At 32.3% G+C, this 19,112-nt stretch overlaps 1 protein-coding gene across 1 annotated transcript in view; it reads left to right on the top strand.

Annotated features, from left to right (window-relative positions):
* The window catches only part of Brf (Brf RNA polymerase III subunit), a 113,796-nt gene extending 95,424 nt beyond the window's left edge, over window positions 1–18,372 (top strand). Inside the window, exon 19 of the mRNA XM_035367018.2 lies at window positions 12,039–18,372. Within this exon, the coding sequence (XP_035222909.1) occupies window positions 12,039–12,094 (56 nt within the window). The 3' untranslated portion in view covers window positions 12,095–18,372. The remainder of the gene's footprint in view (window positions 1–12,038) is intronic.
* Window positions 18,373–19,112: the final 740 nt, after the last annotated feature.

The following is a 19,112-nucleotide window of genomic DNA, read 5'->3' as shown; positions in this document are numbered from 1 at the left end:
GATTTTTTAAGTATATCTGGCTTAAAAAAGCTACCTGTGAAGTTCTGCTTTTACCGATGGTTGCAAAATGTCCCAGCAGTTGAAAGAGCGATTGAAATATGGGATGACTTGCTACTGTAAAGAAGTTGAAATGGGGAAGTTTAAAAAATATTCATCGAAATCCTTCTCAAATATTTTGGAGGCAACTAATGATAAAACATTTCTTATAAAATTAAATTTTTTTCTCTCTCTATCGAAAATATCCTTGAATATTATCAAAGTGATAAACCACTTATTCCCTTTTTTGCTGAAGATATCTTAAAACTTGTAAATGATTGCCTTCAGCACTTTAAAATTTTGAAACTAGAATATTCAAAAATAACTAAAGCAGAAAATCTTTATAAATTTAATTTTAATGATCCAAATTGTTATAATGATAAAAGTAAAGTTTATTTGGGATTCATTGCTGAGCAGTTAATGAATGATAAATGTCGCAAGAAGGACATTTCACAAGCTGAAAGTTTTGCATTGAAACAAGGTCAACAATGGGTCTTAACAATAGTACAACACTTAATGTCTAAATGTCCAATAAATTATTCTCTTATTCAAAATGCATCTTGTATAGACCTGCGATTGATGGTTAAAAGTCCAGAAAAAGCCCAGAACAAAATGAAAATAGTTCTAACAGTGTTAATGCAGAATAAACGTGTTTTACAAGATGATTCGGATGAAATTCTGCTGCAGTTTGGAGAGTTTCTAGACAAAGTAGTTAAGACAAATTTACATGAATTTTCTATTTTTGATCCTCAAAATCTTTCTCTTGACACATTTCTCACTTCTTATTTTCATGATTTTCACTATTCAAAAGTATGGAAAATAGTGAAAATGATTCTTATCTTGTCACATGGACAGGGCTCTCTGGAAAAGGGCTTCTCTGTAAATAAAGCAATTGAAATTGAAAATTTAAGTGACTCATAATACATTTTTCAATACACAGTATTTGATTACATAAAATTTTCTGGAGTTGTTCTTAATATCGAAATTAATAAAGAAATTAGATCAGCAGCAGCTTCTGCAAGGTCTAAATATATGCAATATTTAGAAGAACAAAAATCTTTAACTAAATCTGAAAATTCAAAGAGGAAAAGAAATATCATTGAGGAAGAAATTGATTATATGAAGCAGAAGAAAAAATTTCTTCAAAGGGACATTAAAGATATTAATGAAGAAGTAGATGCTTTAGCTGATGAAGCTGAGACCAGCATGAACATTGATTTGTTTATCAAAGTAAATGAACTTAGAAGAATAGTTAAAGAAAAGGAAATAGACATAAATAAATTAGATGTTAAAATAGCTGAAAAGATTTCAGATTTAAAAAAAAGCACAGATGTTTTGTATCTTTTATTGTACAGTTTATTATTCTAGTATCTTTCAAAAAACCAAGGAAATGTATGTATGTTTACAAATCAGTTATTTTAATCTGGAAAATATTCTTACATTGTGATTATAATAGTAGTTGACTGTGTTTAAATAAATATCAAATAAGATAATAATAATCATGTAAATCTCTAAAATAGTGACTGTTATTAGTGTAAAATACACTTATACATGTTTTTAAAGAAATTATGTTCCTAATTTAATGTTATCTACTTCATAACTTGTAGGGAGTTAGTTTAATTTTCAAAATTGTTTTATGGTAAGTATTAAAGTGAATTTAATAATAGTGCATAATACACACTTCTATTAGTTTCTTAAAGTGAAATTACAAGCATGAAGTCGGTTGTATGGATAATTGCTTTATTCTATTTGTTTTTGTTTTTTTTTTTTTTTTTTTTTTTTTTTTTTTTTTGTTTTGTTTGTTTGATGATAGGTCCTTAATTTTTTCTTTGATGGTCCTTAAAAGTGCTTAATTTTCATGTAAGGAAATGTGTACGAACCCTGCAGGGGCATAGCTAGAGGGGGGCATCTGTCCCCGGGCGCAGAATCCAAGGGGAGCCAAACTGATGTTATGACATTTTAGAATTAAATGTTTTCCATCCTTGGCAAGCAGTAGGGGGCGCAAAATCTTCAGTTGTCCCTGGGCGCTGAAAACCCTAGCTATGACTCTGTTTGTTATGTAACATTTAAAGGAGAAAAATCATGTTGGAAAAGTTAATTTGAATGTAAATTATGCAATGTTAAAATGTCACAGTTTTATCGAAATTACCAAAGGTGATTTTTACATCAGTGTAAGAATTTTTAAAATGTTTCATAACTACGTGATAAGATCAAAAGTAGAAGAATTTATAAGTATAGAGTGTAATTCATTCTCCTTCGTTTACTGAAATGTATTGAATGGCTTTACTCTTTAACCCTGAGTGGCACAGGTTTTTGGATCTGTCATTAAGACCTATATTTAAACAGCATTTATTAGCTAAATTTGTATAATTACGTATTTTAGTCTCTATTTTCATAAACTTACATTCATCGAGATGGCATTCGTATTGCTATAATTATTAATATTTATGTGTAATTATAAGTACAAAAATTTATATTTATATATAAGAAAGTAAACAAAAAGTCTTATGACCAGATAAAGCCAGTCATGACGCTCAAAGTGTTAAACAATTGTCTGCCCTAAATAGGGCTGATTAGTAGTTAGATTATGGGGAACTGCCAAAGACTGGTTGTTAATATAATTCTACAGAACAAGAAAAAACATTTTATATCAGTCTATACCACAATAATGAACTTTTTTGAGAAGTGGGTCAAATTTTGTTCGTTATTTTTTCAAATGCTAGTTGCATGGGTCACTGAGTCATTGAGGGTACCAATAATTTGGAAACAACAAAAATTTGTTAACAGAAAAACTTAACAGTTGCCTTTTTTCTTCTTCTTCTTTTCTCACTTTTAAAATATTCTAAAAATTATTATGCTTCCTTTTTGTTTCTACAACTGTTGCCCTTCTAAGTGAAGAGCAAAAAATAAAGGTCAACATCAAAAAATTTATGTCAGTGGTGTGATACCTTGAATTAATACACCAGGAGACACCGTGCCCAGTGTCGCCTTTGCACTGAGTATTTGAAAGAACAAGGTGTAAAGAAAGACATATATGCATTTTGAAATATCTTTCATTAATAAAAATAATTGCAGATACAAGTAATTACGAAAATAATGGAAACCCCGTAAGATTCTAAGGTGTTTTTGCTGGGTTTCTACTACACTGTGGCAGTACTTCCCAGTAACAATGAGAGAACTCCCGAAGGACCTGGCTTTGTGGAAAACTTAAGTGGATCCTGTAGCAGGAGGTCATCAGGAGGAAACTAGAAGAAAAAACACTGAACTTTTCGCCCTCTGAGGTGGTAGAAGTGAAGATGATCAGTGGAAAAGATGAAGAAGCTTCCTGAAGGTGAATGTAGAAACTGGAGTCGCTTGGGTGGCACCACCTCTTGTCAGTTGTAGAAAGTAAGCCCAAAATCAAGGTTTAGGGTTAGCTTGGGGTTGAATGTGGTGCCATCTGGTGTTGGTTTCCACTACTGGTCTTGAAATCGAGATTTAGGGTTAGCAGAGGGTCTAGCCTATCGCCATCTGGTGTTGGTTACTGGAACTGGTTTATTTTGCTTCTACAAAGTTAATTATCATCATGGTTGCTTGAAATCTTAGTTTTAACTTGTCTGCTGGTGTTCTTGCTGCCTGCATTTTTCCGATAATGGAAATAGTATTTTTTAGAAATTTTGCGATGTTTTAATTTTGAACCCAGACCATTGCTGCTTGTATGTCGTCCAGTGAAGGTGAAATCTTGTTTTGAAGTTTCTGACTGTAGGAAATCTTCAGAAGATTTTGTTTTTCTGGTATAGTAACATTTTTCGTCATTTCGGGAAAGTTGTCTTCACTAAGTTCACAAGCTCTTTGCTGGGGTCTTTGAATTTTTTTTCCAAAATGTCATCTATATTGCTACATCCAGGATAGCTACTAACATGTTCTGAATTACAAAAAATTCACTTGGGTTTTTCATCCTTTTTCAATTGACATTGATTACTGCGATGGGTTTTGCTGCATTTGCAACATCTTTCAGTGTGGTTATATTAGGATTGTGAATGTCCCCTTCCTTGACAACAATAACATTGTATAGGTCGTTTACGGGGTGAAAACTTCTCGATGGTTACGTTGAAGCTGAAGACATTGCTGAGGTCAGTAGAACTTTGCTTATGGTTTTGTACTTTACCATCGTTTTTGCGTAGACGAAGATTGACTGGGCTCTTAATACAGATTCGTATTCCTCTTTACAGTTTTGCTTAAAAACTGTGCCCATTTCTGACCAGTCAGTATCGTTGCTTGGCAGTACGATGGGGGGGGGGTGGCTTCAACAGCGTTTCCTCCTTCAGTATCATCAGCTCAGGTTTGAAGAATTTGGAATGTATTAAACTGTTCTAATTCCATAAGCTTTTGAGATTCAGTAATTCTTGCAGTCTTCTTTGGTGATATCCACTCATTATTTGACTTTTCAGCAGCTGGGGGTTCTTCAGTTCTGAGTCTTTTCCTTCCATCGTCGACTGGCTGAACTGGGACTGGCGGCGGCCTCGATATAATTTCCTTTCATGCTAACATGCTTACAAAATTATCCACTCCATGATGTTTAATCAATTCCAAGACGTTGGTCCTCTGTTTCTACTGCAGGGGTCTTAACTTTTCTTGGGATTTCCATGTTGGTAGCAGCTTTCTTCTTTTTAGTCATTTTCTTAGTCTTTTCAGGTTTCTCAATTTATAAGGAATCCTTTCCTAATATGCCATAGGACTACCTTTGACATGTAATACCCCTTGTATTCGCCTTTGAATCAGATTATTGTATGTCGTATGTATAATCTTGTTACATGTGTATAACTTCGAGAAACATGTAAACATGGTTTTAAAGAACATATAAAGATTTTCATTCAATTCACATCCTAAAGTTTTAAAACTACTAATGTAATTAAAATGAAAATCAACATCATTAAAACTTTATCAAATGAGTAATAACTATTAACTTAGCTAATACTGAAACCATAGTCCTTGATTTTATGTCGTTATATTTGAGTCATTTTCAGCTAAGGAATATTATTGTTTCTGACAAAGAAAAAGCCAGTCCAGTGAAACATTCTCTAAAATATTTCTGTTTTTATTTGGGAGAAATGTTCACTGGAATAATTTAGAACAATTCATATAAGAAATCAGAAAATAATTAATCTTACCTCCTCAAAACCTTCCTACTATTATCATTATAATCTAAACATTTGCAGCATTTCATTCATGTGACGTTAGATGCACCACATCAGACAACGTTTCAGGCACTTGCACATTTAAAATTGTTGGCATGTGACCTGTAATGAATCATCGAAGGAGACGAGAGGTGCGCAGCTTGAGTGTTGAGTGATACATGACAGGAAATCAGTTGGCCAGTGTTCACTTGGAATTTTTTTTTAATATATTCAACATTAGATATTTATACTTTAATTTTTTAATATTTTCAATTGTCCATCCACTTTTTTATGAGAAATAAATTTATAAAAATCAGCATATGGGTCGTTTAAAAAGCCCTTCGTGGGTCAGTGTCTTACCCGCAGGTCATAGGTTCGCCATCACTGGTCTACACATAGTAGAAAACAAGTATAATCACTTAATATTGAAATCAGTATCTAATTTTACCTTTTTATAGGTACAATAGTATTATTATTTGATTTGGAAATAAAGATAGGCCCATTAAAATACAAAGTTTAAAAGACACATTAGATGGTAAGCATTAAAGAAAATGAAAATTTGTTCTTCAGAAAGTTGAAGAAGTTGAATTGTGAAAGCCATGATCTGGTAATGATTAGTTAATATTAACCATGCCATTCTGAACTTAAATCTTATGTAAAATCCTTTCATTTTAAATGTATAGTAAGTCTTGACTATGCAGACATATACTTATTGAACAGTCCATACAGTAAATTTTGCATGAATTAGGTTTTCATGGTATGTTAGATAATCAGAACTGTACCTTGAAAATTTAACTCAGTGATATGCTCATATTAATTAAAATTAAAAGATGTTTCTTTTACCAATTAAGATTATATATTTAGAATTCACATTTCAATTGTTAATTATATAGTTCATTTATATCTCTTATTATTATTGTTACAAAATGTCCAGACGTGGTAAGATGGATTCCCTGCAAACCAGTTTTAAGGTTGCCACATTTGGCGAGAAATCGCCCGTTTGGCGACAAAATTGGCAATATGCCATGGACGGATGAAGAACCTTCTGGAACGAATTCTTACCGGTTTGGCCCAGAATGTTCTCGAACACAAGCCAAAATCTATATAAACCCTGCTGGTATGCGGAGAGTTAGTGCGAGTTAGAGTGTGTTAAGCTCCGGCAATGACTGAACTGAAGAGTCGGGAGCTGTGCTCTGTGTGTCGTCGAGTGCATCACGAGTTGTAGCGTGGAGAGTCTCGAGAGTACGTGAAGTTCCGAGAATGAATGAGCCGAGTTGGAAGCTGTACTCTGGTGCTTTGCAGTGAAGCTGTCTCCACCGTTATAGCCTGATAACCTGAAGGCTCTGTCACTGTTTGTTCCAGCGTGTTTATAGTAGATCTTTGATGACTATAAAAAGTGACTTTGGAGTTGTTCTGATTAATATTCGCTAAATAAGTGTTTCTATACTTCATTAAGTGTCATCGTTATTCACTCCAAATGTACGAACTCCGTACAAACGTGAAGGAATGCTGTAGACAGGCTTATATTTGTACTATTATATGAAAGAATGGAGTTTCAAAAAATACATCTTGAAACTCCATTCTTTCACTAAGTTCTTGCTTGTGGAATATATTTGAGAAAAACGTACCAAAATGAAAAAAAAAAAAAAAAAAAAAAAAGAATTTTTCTTTTTAATTTTGTTTATTATTATCATCAAAATGTTAGAAATAGATTTTTTGGAAAAAAATTAAATGAAACAACTACTATATTCAGTGTTTTCACCTATATGGGCAATGTTAATGGATTACAGTAATCTGCTCAAATTATAGCAAAATAAATCAAATGACATATTTTTCAAGATAAGTATAATAAACTAATACAACAATATTATTATTTATCTGGTCATGTCCCTCACATTCCTTTGAATTTTACAACTTCTTTACAGTATGGTATGTAAGAAAACATGGCATGCCACACAAGTCTACATCAAGTCTTTACAATAAACTGGAGTTTCATGTCATATCCTCTTTCCGTTTTCATCATTTCCGTTTATGACAACAAAGGAAACATTGTCAAGTTGGAGTAGTTGTTTTCTCTTGTTGATGGAATGTGTTCAGGAAAGTGCAACAAGTTCATAACTTACTTGCCGTAAGTCGCAACAAGTTCATATTGGGACGCCCTGGTCCTGTCGGCAGAATGTGTGGCTTATTATCTCCAATAACTTGTTCCATAATTGAGATTCTGTAGTCCTCATTACATTTTCCACTGCCTGACTACTAATAAATAATAAAAGAATTCCAAAGTGCTTAATCCAGAAGATGGAAAAATACCTTTACGTTGTATTTCTTTCCATATTTTCTGGCAATGGGATAATCTGTAAGATGCTGATCAACTTTATCAACACCTCCGATAGTGTTGTTATAATCAAAATCGTAAAAACAACCTTGCATTTAGCGTAGGTATAATGAAACACTCAATCGATTTCGAGAGCAGCTAAAGGTCCCTCCTCATCAGGAGAAAGAAATACCTAGAAAGAAGAAGATAAAGGAGTCACAGAAACACGTGGTCCTTATCAGCACTGCACGTGGTTATAACTAGATTTTTTCTCACTTTTTGACGGTTATAAAGAGGATTTATCCGAGATTCTATCTATTATGAATTCAATTGATCCAGCCATCCAATTCACTCTTGAAATTGAATCCAACAATTCCCTCCCCTTCCTCGATATTCTTATAATCCGCAATGAAACCGATTTTAGCACCACTGTGTACCGTAAACCCTTTGCAGTTTGTTTACCACCCCATGCCAAGTCATGCCACCCTGTTAAGCAAAAAATGGCTTCTTTTTACTATTATGTATTCCGCGCGCTTAAAGTTTGTTCCTCTGAATCTTTGCTTACCAATGAACTTAATTATTTGAGAGCAGTTGCGATTGACCGTGGATTTTCTCCCGTGATTATTGATAAAGCCGTTAAAAAATTTTCTGATTCCCATCAAAGAAGACATTCCACTGTTAGAAATAATATTAATGACCTTGTCGGGCTTCCATTTTATCCTTCTGTTAGCTATAAAATTGCACGGATTCTCCAGAAATTCAATTTTCAAGTCGGTTTCTCCCCTATTAATAAAATTCACCCTTCGATTCTAAAAGATTGCATTTCTCTCTTGAATTCTTGGGGAATTTATAGTATATCGTGTCAGTGTGGTTTAAGATATATCGGCCAAACGAAAAGAGCGTTGAAGTTTCGTATCAAGGAACATGAATCTTATGTCAGAAAAGGCAAAATTAACAAGTCTTCAATAGCATATCATAGTTGGACTTTTAACCATAATTTTGATTTTGGATTTGCAAAAATTATCCAAAAGGCTTCTTCCATAGGTGAATTGGATTTTCTTGAGGCTTTTCACATTTACAAAGATTTAGCAGGTTTAGTTAATGATTTGAAGTCCAATCCAGTCCTTCCTAATGCCTTTAAAATTCTACTATCTTAACCCAGTTATTTATGTCGATAGATGGCGTTACCTCCTCACGTTTGGTACTACCAGAGGGTATAAAAATCCGTTCAGTGGTTGCTTTCGATTATTTGAAGTTCAGATTTTGAGCGTAAGGCGCATTTGCCCCTCGCTCCCTATTTTAACTTCGCTAATTTTTCATGCTCGATCAGATAGCCTGGCTCAGTAAAAGTAGGCAGCCAGTGCAACTCTGAATTAAAATCTAGTTATAACCATATGCAGTGCTGATAAGGACCACGTGTTTCTGTGACTCCATCTCCTTTATTTTCTTCTTTCTAGGTATTTCTTTCTCCTGAAGAGGAGGGACCTTTAGCTGCCCTCGAAATCGATTGAGTGTTTCATTATACCTACGCTAAATACAAGGTTGTTATGATTTTGATTGTCGCATTAGCGTGTTTCTCTTCTAGTCTAGTGTTGTTATAGTCAGCAACTACTTTAGGTTTCAGTTTCATTTGCTTCTTCCAATCTGACTTCTCAATCATTTCTGCAGTATCTACCAAAGAAAATTGGTAAATTTCTTTCTTGTTTCTTTGTGCTATTTCCAGACTATGATTTTCCCATGCTGGAAGATCAGAATGGCACTTTTTTTTCTAATGGAGTGGTAAGTCTTTCCTGATTGCCCATACAGTTTAGTATATGTCTGTAGAATATAGTTGCACAAGCTCATCAGCTAACTGTTGAGAAGTATAATAATTATCTGTGACCAAACAATATCCTTTGCCTACTAGAGGTTTCATCAGTGACATAACTACTTGACCAGACATGCTGAGATATGCATATTCGCCATCAAGCTTTGTTCCCTTTCCCGTGTAGATGATGCTTGAAAAAATGTAGCCAGTCTTATTCTCGCATAGCATGACTGTTTTCATCCCAAACCAAGATCTTTTTAGAGGCATGTATTGGATCCATCCCAGTCTATTCTTATATAGCATCAGGCTTTCATCTATAGTGACATTACAATCGGGGATGTGAGTTGAACAAAATTTGGTGTTGAGAAACTGAAAAATGGGCTAAATTTTGTGCAGGTTTTCATTAGGGTGTGTTTCAAGGTCGATTTCTTCACTGGTCACAAAATGTAAATATTGTCTTATTATTTGAAACTTGTGCAGGACATAACTTTGTGAAAGAATGGAGTTTCAAGATGTATTTTTTTACCAAAACATTGAGACATTGGACTTCTGAAGAATACCCTGTAAAACATGGAGCAACAGAAATACTTTCATTTTATGGTCATTTGTAGGCACTCACCTTTTTGATCAGCTTGTAGGCTTCAGATGTTGTCTTCCAAGGCATTGTTGTGCATATCTATTAGTCTCTTCCAAAAAATAGTTCAAAATGTTGTTTTTCTTGAGTAAAAGTAGAAGTTTCTATTGTTGCACCCACTTGTGGCTGTTGGAATGGGAATCTTGGAAGGTTGCAAGAAGGTTATTCAATCATAGCAGCATCCAGGTTTAGCTTGAAAGAGTTTCACTTTCAGAAAAGTCATACTCTTCTGTTGAAATACTGGTATCTGAGCATGAGGAGCCTAACAAGTATTCTTCGTCATCATCTGATTCTACCATTGCGAACAAACATAGTGTGGTTTGAATGAAATTTGGGAAGAACCACAAAATTACCAAAATCCGACAAATGGCGCAAAAATGCCGAACTTTTCACAGGAAAATGGTAAATTACATATTATGCATTGGATGAACTGAGTTCGGGCTTCACGGAATTGAAACACCGATTTTTCTTTTGCCAGAACTCAGGTCAGGCATTTCAAAATTGGCACATTTGCAGTTCGTGCATCTCAGGCAAAGGGTTAAACATACATAAGCAATATTTGTTGCCAAATTATAATTGTAGAACTGATTTTGCACAGGCAGCAATGTATGACTAATAAGTATAGTTATTTTAATTGAAAAGTGACTGTCAGAGAAATTAATTATGCATTAACAGAATAAAAAAGATTTAGTGAAACACATTTTTTTCCAAGTTTATATTTTTGCTTTTAATTATATTTCCGATGATTTATTTCGCTCTTAGCATGCTTGAAATTTGCTCAAAGTAATGTGTAATAAAATAAATGAGGGAGTACAAGTTTCTGTAAATTTAAGATATTCAAACTAGATTTACATTTTCTTTGCTTTATGAATTAATTTCAGCATTTTGAGACTATTTCTGCACAGTTAAAATGAGTGTATCTGACCATCCTTAATCTTCTGTAAGTTTATTATTATATTGTTGTTGTTTTTCTCCTCCCTGAAAGAACTTTTCACGAGCTAGGTAGATGAGTACAAAATTATGTTCATAATTCACCTGCAAATGTTTTAACTTTTATGCATTCTTATACTGTAAGTATCTTAATAAAGCCCAAAAATTTCCATTTAGCTTGGATCATATTTGGTGACGAAAACAATTCTGTACTTTTTCAGTCACTTGATTCTTTTTTCCATGGTGATTTAGAGCTGCTTCTGACTTTTCAGTTTACATAAACATTTATTTACATGACTATTGACATTGTATTTTCTGCTTCTCGCTCTTCACTTTGCCAATAAAAGGAAAATACTTTAAAATGCTCTATACATAAGGAGTTTCAGTCTAGATGTTTTGGGCATAGCACTCCTTATAAAGATTTTCAGTCAATGCCCCCTCTCCAAGCTTTTAGTATGAATTTCACATTGTTTGCCAGTTTTTCAATGTCTCTGTATTTGCAGAAATTTCATTGGAACTCAATAGAATTTTGTGAGCTTTTTACTTTTTTTTGGGGGGGGGATATTTTGGAATACTTTAAAATTTTAAATTACAGTGAAATTCACCTTATTACAAACTACCACGTGTGAAATACAAAAATTTGTTTGCCAGCTTTCCCAAGTATCCCCGCTTGCTATTAAACATTTTCTCAAATTTTATTATTTTTTGCTTATCGAAAAGGGGGGGAGAACATTAGCCTCTTTTTTCCCTTCATGAATGCATGATAGCTGTCCTTGCACTCATTTATGATTTATTAATTTATGAACAAAGAAAAGCATGAATTGATTTCAAATAGATTTAAAATATGGCTGAATTTATATATTTTTTATATTTTACTAATATATTATCATTCATATTATATAAATAATCTTATCAAGTCCTAAATTTAATATTTTTAAACTGACTGAATAACTTGTAATTCGATTATTAGTGAAGGAATGCTATATTGTTGTCATTTGAATCTATTATTATTTACTTTTTCTTTCTTTTTGATATATATAATGTTACATGCTCTTCTGAAAAATCTATGAAAAATAAGCATTTTTTTAAAACTTTATAAGAATTACTAATTTTTTTTTTTTTTTTTTTTTTTTTTTTTTTTTTTTTTTTTAATTTCTACAGAAGATGTTCCTGATTACTATGATTATGATGAATATGTGGATGACTATGATGACTGACTTTGAGCTTTCATGTATTTTTATAAATGTTAAAAATAATATTTTATATTGTTATTTTTTGTAAAATATCCAAAGAAAACAAAACAAGCACATGTTGATCATCTGCCACAAGTAAGCAGAAGATGGAAGGATATCTTGCTATTGTATATAATCGCAACTGTAAATAGCATTTTTTTGTATTTTTCTATCTGAAAGAATAAGTATACAAAATCGCCTTGTTATATTTGTTTAGTTAAAAAGCAGTTTTATAATTTTCTAGAAAATATGTAAATTACCTTTAATATTCATTTCATGTTTATTTCATTCCTGAATTATGCTTTCTATTTTTATATCTTTTATTAATTAAGACTTCCCCCTCCTACTCTAGGTGCATGACTCTTTTTGTAAAAATTTCACGTATTTTGAAATCTTGGGTACATTGCAATGAAACTGTAGTAGTTTATATTTTTGTTAACTCAAAATTAAATTACTAATTATTCTTGGTTATAATTGTTTGGTTGCTAATTTTAGAAACTTAAGTTATAAATTGGTATAAAGAAGTTTTAGATTTTTATAGTTCTCATATGATGGCATAAGACCAAGATCAGAGGGGTGGGATTCAAATCTGATTAAGGCAGAGATGTTTATGACTATCTGAAGGGATAAAATGCATTCAGAATTTCATTGGTTTGAAATTTTTGCAGATCCAGTTTATTTCGCTCACTTGTGCAGTCTTGTACCACCATATTGTGGTGAAGGTTGTCATGAAAGTTAAATGAGAAATTGTTATTTTTGACATTATTGTGAATCTATTATGTTGCTGCTGCTTCCATAATCTTTGGAACTGAACTGTGGTTTTTTGTTTAGAAACTCACTTCAAGTATTGCATGGTATTAAGTATTGTAAAGATCTCTCTGAAATATCTGCATCTGTCAAATATTATGTGCTGATGATATATTTAGAAATAAATAGTCTGTAAGAGGAACCTTAGCTGGGTGTAGATAGTCTTGTCATATCTCATCAGTGTATTTAAGGTGCAGTAGAACTTTAATTACACATATTTTAATCATTTATCATTTTTTTAAGCCATACTGAGTATTTCTCTGAGAATTATTTGTTTCTTTATTTGATTGTGCTAGAGCACACAAAGCACTTTTCCCGTGGCAGGAAAAGAATACTTTCACGAAAGACTTTCTAAGGAAAACACTTATGCAGTCAGGCTGTTTTCCAGAATTTAAATCCTGGTCGAATTACAAGTGTTCAGTGGTCTTGTAACTTTTCTTGATATGCTGAATTCCTAAACTCAAAATATTTGATAACCTGAATGCTTTTGATTGTCTTAAAACTTATGTTATTTTTATTTATTTATTTATTTATTTTTTTCCTGATATATCAAGGTGAGATATTTCCAACTTATAGAAGTCTTGTTACACACCTTTTTTTTTTTTTTTTTTTTGTACAATCCTTTAATGCAGATTAATTTGCAATCATGTAATTACCATATATTTTTTTCATGTATAAACAGAGAATTTTTGGAACTTTTTCTAAAGCTAAATTGCAGTAGTCAGTTTATGTACAAATCTGCTGATCTCTTAAATAATTTAGATTTCCATTAGCCAGGTGCAAGTCATAAATCTCTAATTATTACACTTTTTTATTTCTTAATTTATGGAAAACTTTAATTCTAAATGAAATGAGGCATTTTATTTTCAAAATTATTTGTAATGCTGGTTTGTTGCCCCATCGATAAAATGAAAGATCAGATGTTGGTAAAATTTTCACCCAGCTTTCTTCACTTTAAACTTTTTTTATATATGCAGAAATGCCAAACCAGGCTGTTGTCAGAATTTTCAGCAAAGTGACCACCTGCAGTCTGAAATTCACCATATAAAAATTTCTCTTACCTTTCATCTTTTAGACAAGAAAAAAAAAAAAAAAATTAGTGCAGACATAACAGATCATATACAAGAAAACAAATAAATGGATTAAATAGCTTCAGATACAGTTACCAGAGTTAAAACTATCATCATTAGCATCTGGTGTTTTACTTTACTTTTTTACAATCCGTTTTACTTGCTTTCCAACTCATGGCATCATATCTGAACATTTCATGCCCCCCCCTTTCATCATATATACCAGTTTTAAACTTTGGGTTAATTTTTAATGAAGAAATTTCCTGTGGGCTTATACATGGATCAACTTATATTTGGAAACACACGGTACTTGTTTCATTTAGTTATCAATCACCACAAGCAGCTGTGTGAGTGTATAGAACTACAATTTTGTGGAAGTATTGCACCTGCTTTGTGCTCGATTTCTAATGATGTTGCTTATGTTACCATCTACTAGCACAGATGGGAAGTCTGGCCTAATGTCCTTAAAGGTGAAAATGATCTTGAGGGTTAAACTTTGGTCTGTTCTGTTGAAGTTAAATACTGTTCTGTTATCACAAAAATCCACCTTTGCAACTGACTCCAAAACTTAATCTGTTTCCTGGTACAAATGTCTGATTGGTCCTCTGCACTTGTACAAACTTCTCCCCCCCCCGAGCATTTTTATTCGATATGAAGAAATGCAACTAACTGTTCATCATGATTACTATCATTGATTTAATGCCCGAAATCCGTCAGATGTCAGTCAGAGATGTCACAGATGCTAACCAGTGTTTTTTTGGTCTAAAAAAATACTTGAAAATCTAACTTCACTAGCAGAAAAATGAAGATTTTAATTTACAAAAGTTTAATCAGACCCATTCTTACATACTCTGCTGAGACCTGGGCAATGACAGAAAAAGCTAAAAATATCATTTCTGTCTTTGAAAGAAAAATTTTGAGAAGTATTTTTGGTGGCATAAAATGTAACAATATCTGGAGAAGAAGAACTAACTCTGAACTCTACAAATCCTTTAAAGAAATAAATATAGTAAAATATATAAGGATTCAGAGAATTAAATGGGCAGGACACCTGTGCAGAATGGAGGAAAATCGAGTAACTAAAAAGATCTTCTCAACCAGACCATTCGGCACCCGAAAAAGAGGGAGACCTAAACTTTGGTGGCTCTACTGTTTGGAAACAGACTTAAGAATTTTAAAAATAACCAATTGAATGTCCATGGCTAGGATAGAAGAGCTTGGAATTCGATTCTGAGGAAGGCGAGGGCCCATCCTGGGCTATCTTGGCCATTGAAGAAGAACATCATGATTGAGCTCATGTTGTAAACATGATTTGTGAGCTCTGGGCCTTGATGTGGTAAATTTTGTGTTGGTGGACTGCAGCATATTTCATGAAAGTGCTTACTTGAGTTCTTTTCTTGGACTGTGTTGCATGGGGCGATGGAACATTGGATGTTTTTCATCATTTGCTCCCAGGTGAGTGGATGTCCAAGTTACCAATGTGGCAGTCTTGACACTTTGTACTCACTTCCTCCTGCTGTTGTTCATAAAGTGCTATGTGGCAGCGGTGTCTTTGAAGGTGCAAATGACTTGGGAGTCAAATTTGAGTCTGTTTTATGGAAGCCAGATGCTGTACTGCTATGGAAAAAGTTGACCTTTGCGATCGCCTTTGATATTTGATGTGTTTCTGGTGTGATTGTCTGATTTTCCTTGGGTTCATTACACTTCAAAGAAAATTGTACTTTTTTAGAAGTGCAGAATAATAAAAATATGTAGACAATGCAAGTTATTGAAGGTACTCCTTACATATGCTGTAGTGGAGTAAAAATCAGCATTGCTGATTCTTCCATGCTGAATTCCAGAGAAAAATATTGGGAAGATTTCTTGGTTTTCAATTCTTATTAACTTCATATCTTGAACAGTAATTCATAACCCCCTGAGATTTGTTGACCTGGCTTCATACTCCCATTTTCCTTAGGATGAAGAAGACATAATTAAGCTATTTCTGTCATGTGCTTTTGTGGTACAATGATTTACATATTGGTTTGATGCACTGAATGGCTTTGTTCAGCTTCAGAAAAAAGTACAGTTTATTCTCTTGGTCTCATATTCTTCCTCGTAGCATTTAAGACTGCAAAAGACTCCTTTAAAGTATTATTTCTGTTAAAATTTATATATTCCTCTTTACATGTAATATTTTTGCTGCTATAGGGAATGGATATATTGTTAAATACAAAGAAAACATTTAATTAAGCTTTGTGGACTCCTGTGTTTTTTTGTTTTTTGCTGTTGCTTCATGGTGTCATCTATTAGTAAGGACTGAAAGTGCTGTTGTGTGAGATCTTCAATGTTCTTGAAGGCGGTTCCCATAAACAAGGCAACTACAGCATACTTCATCCTGTCTTGCTGAAATTTAAATCTGTTTCATGGTACAAGCATCTGATTGATCATGGAGACTGACAAAGAGTCCCTTGGCAGCAGTTTTTGCTGCCATTGTAGGCGTCTGGTGTCATCTGTTTGTAAGGGTGAGTAGCAAATACTTCAAGACCAGTGTTCTATAACATGGTTGACAATAAAGTGAAATCTGTCCCATAAAAACCAAACAGTGCAGGAATCTATTTCAGTGTCTCTTCCCACTATTTGGATGAGTTTCCTGATGCGAGTAACTAATAGTCATCGAGACTGCCACTGGTTTTATCATCATTTTTGAGTAGATATATGGCATCCAATTCTTTGATAGAATCACATTATTTTATGTTAATGTAAATATGTGATGGAAAAATCAAATTTCTTGATTTTATATTAACATTTCTTATATTTTGAAATGATTTTCATCATTAATGGGCGTAGTAATTTGTGTCTTACTTTATTTATATTTTATACTTAAGTCATATGCATTTTTGAGGTTGCAGTTTACTAAGAATTTTAGAAACTCAGACTTTTGATTTACATGAAATACCTTGTTGTTGCTGCTGCTTTCAATTTCAGTGTATCAAAGTTTGATTATATATGGTATCTAAAGGTAAAAAGCACAATTAGTAAATCTTTCGCTGCTAATACTTCATCTAAGTGGTTCACTAAACAAATTTATTTAAAGGATTCTTAAAATCTGAATTAAAAAAAATTTTTCCCTTATTTTATTAAGTTCAGACACTTGCATTACTATAGATTAAAATTATATCCACAACAGAGGGCAGAAACATCATAGGCAACTAACCAAGCCTCATGTTAAAGTGGAGCCCATGCCCATTTTTTTAAATGGTTCATAACTTTTTTCAACCACCATGCCGTTTGGGATGGTTCGTAACTTAAATTGATTCTAATTCCATTCTGCACCATCCAGTGATTTTTCACATTTCATGAATTTGTTTTTTTAATTTCACCCTCTTACATAGCACTTAGCATACTGAATAGATAATTTTGAGCTAAATTATTGAATGTTATGATTCTGCAATGAGGACTATATTAAAAAAATTAAGATTCTTGATTTATTTTGGTCCAAATCTAGCTTTAGATATATCAGAACATTTTTCCTCTGACTATAAATTCTTTCAAAATTCTGGGTTCTTTTTTTCTACTTTTATTACAGTATTTCTGAATTCTGGTTTTAAGCTTCTGCATTAGAATCCATATTATATGTGTTTTGTGTTTTTGAAAATATAATGCATCAAATTAAACATATTGATTTATAAAATCTTGCTATATGATTTCTTAGGCGGAAATAGTTTTATCAGTGTGTTACTAAATGGAACATCTGTAAATTTTAGATACTGTGCTTTCATTTATTCTTTAAAAGTACCATAAAAATATTCCTGTGTTTAAAATAAGAAGACTTTTTTTTTTTTCCTGTACCACAGCAGGAATTTGAAATAGAAAATGCATGTTTTCTTCTTTTATCTTATTTTATAAAGCATAACGGTTTTATTCATTAATTAATGTGCTACTAAAGGAAAGAATGTATATCATTTATAATTTCGTTAATTGTAATTTATATAAAAGTTATGTTTCAAATGAGCATGTATATAAGTGATCATTATTTATTTTTCCACATTAATTTGATCTGTGATACTTTTTTTACTCTCATCATTGACTCTCATCTTTTTTTCCCCCTTTTTTTTGAGTGTAGCATGCACTTATCTTCATATTTTTCAAGAACTGTTTGATATGTTATTCCTTTGTAAATATCTCTTGTTAAAAAACTGAAAAAACTTCCAGTACAAATTTGTTATTGACCAAATGTTGTTAAATGTTTTTAATTTATTTTAATTTAGTAAACATATTATTATAATGTAAACTTTTAGCTTTTCTATTCTAATAATTTATTGCATAATTTTTTATTTACTGGATGTAATAATTATCTTTTTAAAATAATATAAATATGTACAATAAAACCACATTTCAAGTACATTTCTTGACTTCATATAAGCATTTTTTTTATATCATCTATGGATACACATCAGAACTGTGTTGCAAATAAAAAGTTCAGTAAATATAAACTCTAAGTTAATAATGGAAAGTAAGTGTTTGTGTGGTTGATGTAACATCTGTGCACCTTTTATTCAAAATGAAGCTAAGTAATGGGTAGTTGTATGAAGAATTAGAATTAAATTAAAAACGAGGGGAGAATTTTGGGTTGAAAACATGAATTGCATTTTCAGTTCTAGAATGATAAGAATATTTTGGGGGCAGGTACTTTAAATTCCTATTAATTTTACTTATAATTACTTAATAATCACTAATTTAAAAGCGTGAAAAATTGTAGGAAATGTAAATTTCATGATGAATTGAAAGGAGGGAGCTTGCAACTGTGATATAACATATACATATTTGATGTTTCATAAACTTATCAAGGCTCTTTATCTGTTAAACATTTTCTGTATAAAAATTAAGCTTGCTCATTTTTCAAACTATAGCTTAAGTTTAAAATCTTTAGTACCATCACTTACGGAAGTTATTGTAATGTAAATAAAAAATTTCTGAATGTGAAAGCTACACTAGAATATAATTAATGAGAACTAAGAGATTGTTAAAAGCAGAGCTGAGAGAAATTTCTGCGAATTTTGTGAATATGGGAGGGAGTCAATTGCCATCATCTGCTGATAATTTTATACTCATTGTGGGCGAAAGATCACTTAAGAACAGTGCAT

This window comes from Stegodyphus dumicola, chromosome 3 (assembly GCF_044657685.1).
Source record: "Stegodyphus dumicola isolate Sdum_Otavi_A_Nest chromosome 3, ASM4465768v1".
In the NCBI taxonomy this organism is placed as follows: domain Eukaryota; kingdom Metazoa; phylum Arthropoda; class Arachnida; order Araneae; family Eresidae; genus Stegodyphus; species Stegodyphus dumicola.
Note: the sequence above shows the minus strand (reverse complement) of the source record. Positions and strands in the feature narration are given on the sequence as shown.